The following is an 8,888-nucleotide window of genomic DNA, read 5'->3' on the forward strand; positions in this document are numbered from 1 at the left end:
TAGGGAAAGAACCAATAGGAGATGGTGAAAGCAGCACAGTGCAAAATGCAGGTTACTGTTGGAAGAGGTCCCCCCTCCATTTTGCCACAGCACCCCAACATTCCAAGATTTCTGATGAGCCTGAATCCCCAAAATAGCCCTCCTCCACCCAGTCCCTCCCTGAAGAGGAGATGATCTGAATCAACCAGTGTATCCCCCATGTCTGCCTCCAAGTACTCGTTCTCCCCTTTTCTTACTGTCTGTAGTGTGGGCACGAAGTGCCACTGCATGGCGCTTGAGGTCGATGGCTTCTAACGCTGCAGCTGTCCGCTCCACAACAAAATCCTTCCCATACTTGGACAGAAGGTGATCAGTAAGGTTCTCAACTTCTGCGGCCTGCAGTACCCTTCCAGGAGTATTACTGAAGCCTTCCTTGCGGAGCTTGTCTTTGAAATTCTTGAATTCATAACTAGGCAAGGTCTCCAGAGTTGATACGAGGCAGTCACGGACTGTCCTTTCTGAATGCAGGAAAGAAAAAAAATGTATGGCTCAAAATAAGCATGTTTTAGTCTATTCCATTTGTCCCAGGTATACATTAACAATTTGTTTCTCCACACACATTAGTAATTTTTTTTCAAGTTGCATTTTCAATCAAGTTTAGAAAGGACAGGAAGGGAAAGAGGGGAGGAGGCTTGGTGTTATATGTCAGGGAATGGAAAGGATGCAATGAGATACAATGTGGTGCAGCTGGGGATCTGATAGCGGTGGTCTGGGTGAAACTAAAGAGTTTCAACAGGGGGAGAAACCTGACAGTGGGGTATGTTATCACCCTCCAAGTCAAATTGAGACCCTGGATGATGCCCTGATAGACCAGATTCGAAGGATAACTCAGGGAGGGACACAGTAATTATGAGACATTTCAATCTCCCAGATACTAGCTTTGGGTCTCACTCACTGTTCCCTGTCCCTCAGACTGTTGGGGGGCTGGACTATAGTTTGAAAAAATATGAATGAATTTCTATGTACACTGCACATTAAAAAATTAATTAAAACTAAAATAAATTTAAAAATTAAAAATTTAAAAATGTTTGCTAGGGCTGCAGCTGAAGGCCAAGATGACGCTGTGCTGCCCGCTGAAAGTGAGAGCACGACACGAGGGGGAGCCATGAGAGCGCGCTTGTCTTGATCGAGGCCTTCCTGGCCCCTCACTGGTGCCCTGCTTCTGAGCTGGAGGAAGGTCCCCTCAGAGGCGCTTGCCTGGCTCCAGGAGGGGGAGCGGGAGTGAGTGGCCAGAGAGTAGAGCGCCGGGCAGCATCCCTGACTGGGAGAGGGCCGCGAGGAGGGTGGTAATGGCTGCTTTCCGAGATGAGAGGAGGTGAGTGGGGCACCTCCCACCTCTTCCCACGGCAGGAGGAAGAAGCATGACAGCCACTTGACAGTGGTGGCAGCTTGCCCAGAGAAGGCCACAGCCTCGCTCCTGCTCTGCCTCGGCCCATCTGTCCCCAGGCTCAGCGAGGCGCCCACGGCTTGGCCCATAGCCCAGGGAAGTCGCTCACATAGTTAGAAATAGATTTAAAAAGTTATATTTTTCTTACCTTCTATCTTTTTTTAGTGTCTTCGTCGCTCTCTCTCTCTTCCCACCACTCTCCTCTCTTCTGTATTCCTACTCTGTATTCCCACTCTGTATTCAAAGCCAACACATGCATGCAATACAGAGAAGAGCCAGTGCACGTGCAGTTGAAGTTGTTACAATTTAGCGTGTGCACCGGCTCTCTCCTAGTCTCTGAAACTGAAAGAGTTTCAGAGGATGCCTGTGCCAGCTCAGAGCTTTCGGACTCGTTCAGAGATCACTTTCTCCGACCGAATCCAAAAGATCTGAGGCAGGCCGGGTAAATGACCATGGTGGGCTGTATCATGCCAATGGGCTGTACTTTGAGGACCCATGTCCTAGACCAGTGATGGCAAATCTTTTAGAGAACGAGTACCCAAACTGCAACCCAAAACCCAATTATTTATTGCAAAGTGTTAACACTACAATGAAACCTGAAAAATGAGGTTTTAGTTTAGAAAAAACAACTCACAGTCATCCTTGGCAGCACACTGACCAGCCATATGCAAGTTTGGACGAGTCACAGCTAATGAGTCGGGGCTCATGACATCATTGCATTTCTGAGCACGCACATGGCCCATGTGCGCGCTGTAATCCGATGCTCGGTTGCTGCGGCAATACTGGCGTGACTTGGCTCACATGCGGAGAGAGAGGGCTCTGCGTGCCCGCTGTGTCACACATGCTATAGGTTCTCCACCACTGCCATAACCCTACCCTGGTGCACTCCCCTAACCTTAATATTGTGGGGGGGAATACCACTGAAAGGGACAATTTTGAAATACCCTTCCTTGAGTAGCTTTTTCTACACAGCTCATCATTCTTCTCATTCTAAACACATTCCAACCATTGTAACCCTAATCTTGCCCCGGTGCACACCCCTAACGCTAATATTTGCCCTCCTGCCCCTTGAGATTGGCGGCAGAGGCCCTCCTCCAGGAACCCTCTGTGAAAGACGTTAGGAGAATGAGTACCCGGAGGAGGGCTTTCTCTGTGGTGGCGCCCCACCTATGGAATGTGCTCCCCTGAGAGGTCCGCTCGGCCGCCTCGTTATTTGTTTTTCAGCGCCAGGTCAAGACCTTTTTATTTAAACAATATTTTAATAACTGTTAACATTATTTGTTTTAAGTCTACTGCCAGGGTGAATCCGGATTTTATATGTATTATTTATATGCTTGTTTATTTATTGTATTGGAAGCTGTCCCAAGGCTCATGCGAATGGGACGGCATACAAAAACTCCAAATAAATAAATAAATAAATAAATGGCGAAAGTTCAATTGAAAAGAGGGATTTTGAAAAAGCCTTCCTTGAGTAGCTATTTCTGCACAGCTCATCATATCTGCCCATTCTAAACACATTGGAACCATCAAAATCAGGCCAGGACACCACGTTTTTCTAACCCCAATCCCACATTATAGAGGGTGAAAGTTCAATTGAAAATAATGTGAATTTGAAAAAGCCCTCCTTAAGTTGCTTTTTCTGCACAGCTCATCATTTCTGCCCATTCTAAACACATTTCAACCCTCAAAATCAGGCCAGAACACCTCGTTTTTCTATCCCTAACACAGTGATGGTGAACCTTTTAGAGACTGAGTACCCAAACTGCAACCCAAAACTCACTTATTTATTGCAAATGCCAACACTGCAAGAAAACCTGAAAACTGAAGTTTTAGTTTAGAAAAAACAACTCACAGCCTGTTCAAGCAAAAAATATATATCCTTGGCAGTGCACTGACCAGCCATGTGAAAGCTTGGATGAGTTGCGGCTAATAAGTTGCGGCTCGTGACATCATTGCCTGGCGCTGAGCATGTGCATGGCTGCTATCTGCCCTTTTATCTGATGCTCAGCTGCTGGGGCAATGCTGGGGCGACTTGGCTCGCATGCCGACGGAGAGGGCTCTGCATGCCCACTGCGGCACGCGTGCCATACGTCCGCCACCACTATCCTAGGCAGTATAGAGGAAGGGCTATTCATGCAGAGGGTCTGGGAGGCAACAAGAGGGGGAAATGGTCTTGACCAACAAGGAGGAGTTGATCGATGGGGTGCAGATTAGAGGAGCTCTGGATGGGAGTGATCATTCCATCCCTTGCTTTGAGATCAGGGAATGGGGATGAGTGGCAGGCCAAGTATTAAAAGCTGGTACTTTACAAGGGCAAACTTTGGTCAATTGAAGACCAAACTGGGGAAAGTCTCATCGTTGAGGGTAATGGAAGGTAAGGGAGTTGAAGAGGGGTGGATGGCACTAAAAAGGGACATCTTGGAGGCACAAGTTTTGATGATACCTCTAGTTAACAAGGCAGGGAGGCAGGACATGATTTGCAAATGGGTTGGAACACTTATATGTGGTATGAGAAGTGTAAGGCACATGGTTGTTTTTTAAATCATTATATTAGAAAGTCATTAATGTTGGTGAGGGAAAAATTAAAGACAAAACTGTACATTAAATTACCAAGATGGCTTTCACCTATGGAAGCTCTTGTATATCCAAATGCATTGAATTTTGATATGATTATGAGATATGATGATATTCTGGATAATGATGGAGGATTGAAACCGAACCAAGAATTACAAGATCAGGGAATTAATATTTCTTGGTGGCATAAGGTTCAAGTACAATCGAGATATGTTAAAGATTATAAAATGTGGGGTTTTTATAAGGAGTTAACAACATTTGACCAAGTGATCTTAAAATCAGATGAGAAAATGATTAAAAGACTGTATAATTTTCTTTTAGATATGAGAATGGAAAATGAACAAGGAAACTATGATAATTTGGGCACAAAATTTTGGATATAATATTAAGCTACAGAAATGGTAAAAGCTGTGGGAAAGAAATATTAAAGTAACATTAGCAACCTCATAAAAAGAAAATCTTTATAAAATGTTTCATAGATGGTATCTATCAAGAAATAGATGTTTCCAAATACGTCAAATGGATGTTGGAAATGCAAACATAAACCGGATACTTTTTATCATATGTAGTGGACTTGTGATAAGGCAAAAAAATACTGGGCTAAAATGGCTTGAGGGAATGTTACAAAAACCTTTAATATTTAAACCTGAAGTATTCTTATTAGGTATTGTACCTGATGATGTTGATAATCAAGCAATGTATTTGATTCTACATGTAATTACTGCAGCAAGGATTGCATTTGCCCAACATTGGAGGAGTGAAGAACCGCCTACCGATGAACTGATTTTAAAAAAGTTCTTGGACTGTGCCGAAATAGACAGATTGACTTTGTCGCTGAAGGAGAAAGAGGATAAATACTTCTATAAAACTTGGAACTCTTTTTATTATTGGCTAGAGAAATGGGACTATGCATAGATTTAAATATGTTTATGGATTACTATAAAAAAAAGTATGGGGGGCTGACCCAGTAGGTTTGATGTTTCTGATGACTGATGGTTTTTAGTTTCTTTTTGTTAGTTGGCAGAAAAATAATAATAAAACTTACTTTAAAAAAAAAGGCAGGGAGGCAAAGGAGAGTGCCCCCATGGATGAGAAGAAAAGTGGTAAGAGACATTAGGTATAAGAGGAACCTCCACATGAAATGGATACTGGAGCAAGCAGACAAAAGGATATACTGGGAGGAGGAAGCTCATTGCAGAAGAATTATTTGCAAGGCTAAGGCTAATTATGAGCTGAGACTTGTAAAAAATATCAGGAGCAACAAAAAGGGTTTCTACCAACACGTAAATAGCAAGAGGGAGACAGGCGGTGGGACCACTTATCCCCCCATGTCCGCCTCCAAGTACTGGTTCTCCCCTTTTCTTACTGTCCGCATTACGAAGTGTCACTGCACGGTTCTTAAGGTACATGGCTTCCAGCACTGCAGCCGTCTGCTCCACAACAACATTCTCCTCATAGGTGGACAGAAGGTCATCAGCAAGCGTCTGGACTTCGGCAGCCTGCAGTATAGCTTCAAAAGTATGCATGCGGCATTCCTTCCTGAGTCTGTACTTGAAATTCTTGAAATTGTGATCATCCAAGCCCACCAGAATGGATATGAGGCAGTCACGGACAGTCCTTTCTGAATCTAGGAAAGGGAAAATGCATGGGTCAACGACAGTATTTTTTTTTTCTATTCTATTCTTCCCTCTCATAAAAATTAACAATTTGCTTCTCAACACGCATTAGTAATTTTTTGTTAAAGTTGCATTTTCAATCAAGTTGAAGAATGATTCACATGAAAGGGTGGGTTGGATGGGAGTGCAGCTGCCTGGATAAACACACAGTTGGGCCTGTACCAAGACCAGAACAACAAACGTATCCTACAGCACTGAATTCAAGAGCCAGTGTGCTGGGTAGAGTGTCGGACTGGGGATCACGGAGCAACACGTTCTGCTCCCCACTTGACCATGAAGCTCGCTAGATGACATTGTGCCTGTCACAGACTCTCAGCCCAACCTACCTCAAAGGGTTGCTGCTTTCAGGATAAAATGAAGCTAGGTAAGCTGCTTTGGATTCCTCAGAAGAGGGAAACAAGTGGGACATGGGACAAAAGTGGAAGTCTGGATTATATGTTAAGGCCACAATTGGCAACCATGCCAGGGGATTCTGAAATTACTTAATCCTATGCATGTGTGATTCCCAGCACAGAGCTCCCTTCCACCCAGTCCCTTCCTCAAGAGGAGATGAACTGAATCGACCAGTGTATCCCCCATGGCTGCCCCAGTGCTGCTTCTCCCCTTTGCTTACTGACTCCAGGAACAGTACGAAGCCTCACTGCATGGTGCTCAAGCTTGATGTCTTTCAGCACTGCATCTGACAACTCCAGAGCATAATTCTCTCCGTATTTGGAGAAAAGGTGATCACTCAATGTCAGGACTTCTGTGGTCTGCAGTATCTTTTCAGGACTATTCTTGAAACCCTCTTTGACAGGGAACTTGCTGAGTTTGTCCTTGAACCTGCTGAATTCATCCATGTCCAACTGCTGTAGGGTCTTCACCAGGCAGTGATGGATAGGATTTCCTGAAGCTGGGAAAGAGAAAAAAGGCATGGCTTGAGATCAGCCTGAAGAGGTCTTAACTGCCTATGTAGCCAAAAAATCTATTATATCTGGAGGGCACTGAATGCCAAATCACAACTCCCTTTTCTACTACTGAAACTAGTAGAAACTTCTTTTACAGACTAATCCTTTGGCCAAGGCCACAATGCAATTAGCCAGAGGATTCCTATCATTAGATCTTTACATTATGATTACCTATCATGGACACACCCTGTTCTCATGGAATCTTCATTTACACAAACTTAACATCTGGAGTTAGCAGTACATGTTATCTATTTATTATATTTATTTACAATATTTTTATCCCATCCTATGCAATCCAATCATCTCAGGATGACTCACAATATAAATAAACAATAAGTAAACATCAAGAAATACAATAACAAAATGTGACTGAGAATATTGATAAAATCAAGTTATTTTTTTTTAACCTTAAAATGTTGGGTGAATAAAAAGGTTCTTACCTGGCACCAAAAAGAATATAAAGTTGGTGCCAGGTGAACCTCTCTGGGGAGCGCATTCCACAGTTGGGGAACCACCACAGAAAAGGCCCTTCCTTCTTTGCCATGACAGATAGGGGTTTAGAAGTGAAGTTTGTGGAATCAAGAATATATGATTATATATGTAGAATGCAAGGTTTTGAAAAACATCCACTTTTTGGGAAAGTGCTTCCAAAACCAAATTATCTCCTAAAATATAAGACTACCTGGTTCTTTATGTATGTATTGTTGGAAGCATGTAAAATCCTGGAATCCTGGGCTTGCTATTAGAACTCAGATTTCCATCATAATCTTATCAGTAAGCTACTTAGGACAAGGCTTGCCTCAAGAAGAATGTGAATGTTGGTCCATTATTTCTGCTTCACAATTTGTATAGTCAAACTTCCTATGCTCACCCTTATTGTTTTCTGCAGATTGACTAACAAGCCAGCATTTGGGTGAGAAACAGTTTGGGTTCAATAAGAGAGTTTTTCATTGAGAGATTTAGTTTGTATTTAGCCTTGTAATTAAGCCTTCACATGTGTACAGGCAAACACACACACAAGCACCCAAAAGAAGCTGAGGCAGCTGTCTCAGCTGGCTGATTTGGGGTGCCATGAAAAGGCAGCTGACCCAGCCAGCTGTTAGATCTATTCCAATTTTAAGAAACCATAAGGGACAAGGATCAAGGAAGGTGGAGTTGCATGAACCTGCCCCAGTACTTCCTTAGCTTCAACAAGCTGTACAACTGAAACTCATCCAACAAAACTGTTCTCAGCTGTGCTCTGGATAGTCCCCTGATTCACTTGCCAGAACAATTTCATTTAATTTAATTCCTAGATGATAAAAGATAATTTATTTTGGAAGAAATTCTGGTAGTTGAATTATCTCCTTAGCATGAGCATATGATAAGTCCCCAACAACCTCTTTGAGCAACATACCAGAGAACCATGAAGAATGAAAAGTAATGGTTCTTGGCCAGTTTCTCTTTCTCTGTTATAGATCAAACATGGCCATTCATCACTTTTTTATTCTATCTGTTGGGCATTTTTCTCCATCAAGAGATTCCTGCCCCCACCAGCCACAGACACAGCCAATTTCATTTCTATCAGCTTCAGGGTATGCCATGGAACTGTACAAGCTCTGCTAATCTGGCCAAATGCTCAGGAGCAATTCTGTCACCTACCCCAGCCAAATCTGCATTCTGTACATCAACTCACACACACTCGGTCAACCCAGTGAACTTGCTCCCCACCCATCCTGGCATAGACTGACTGCAATGCAGGCTGAATGTCCCCAGATAACAGCTGGGGAGGGAAGAGTTAACCCTCCTCTTCCTTGGCACTGCAATTCCAATTGAAATGTCCCCCCTGCAATCAGGATTAAATAATTAAGACTGAACATCGACATCTTAGGAATCAGTGAACTAAAATGGACAGGAATGGGTGAATTTAATTCAGATGACCATCAGATATACTACTGTCGGCAAGAATCCCTCAAAAGAAATGAAGTAGCCTTCATAGTCAATAAAAGAGTAGGAAAAGCAGTACTGGGATACAATCTCCAAAATGACAGAACAATCTCAGTTCGAATCCAAGGCAAACCATTCAACATCACAGTAGTCCAAGTCTATGCCCCAACCACTGGTGCTGAAGAGGCTGAAGTTGACCGGTTCCATGAAGGCCTACAACACCTTCCAGAATTAGCACCCAAAAATGATGTCCTTATCATCATGGGGGATAGGAATGCTAAAGTAGGAAGCCAAAAGATAACCAGAATAACAGGCAAGTTTGGTCTTGGAGTACAAAAT

At 43.2% G+C, this 8,888-nt stretch overlaps 1 protein-coding gene across 4 annotated transcripts in view; it reads right to left on the bottom strand.

Moving 5' to 3' along the window:
* The window catches only part of LOC123032195, a 42,095-nt gene that overhangs the window by 26,993 nt on the left and 6,214 nt on the right, over positions 1-8,888 (bottom strand). For 3 of the 4 annotated variants that reach the window (XR_006416450.1, XR_006416449.1, XM_044447911.1), the window contains exons 2-4: positions 6,290-6,568; positions 5,367-5,627; positions 237-497 (exon numbers count right to left, since the gene is read on the bottom strand). Coding sequence is in view for 2 of the 4 variants with exons in the window: in XM_044447911.1 (XP_044303846.1) it covers positions 237-497; positions 5,367-5,627; positions 6,290-6,568 (801 nt within the window). In the remaining 2 variants the exon portion in view is untranslated. The remainder of the gene's footprint in view (positions 1-236; positions 498-5,366; positions 5,628-6,289; positions 6,569-8,888) is intronic. The other variant, XM_044447912.1, reaches the window with a different exon arrangement.

Source organism: Varanus komodoensis, unplaced genomic scaffold (assembly GCF_004798865.1).
Source record: "Varanus komodoensis strain SLA01 unplaced genomic scaffold, ASM479886v1 scaffold53, whole genome shotgun sequence".
NCBI lineage: Eukaryota > Metazoa > Chordata > Lepidosauria > Squamata > Varanidae > Varanus > Varanus komodoensis.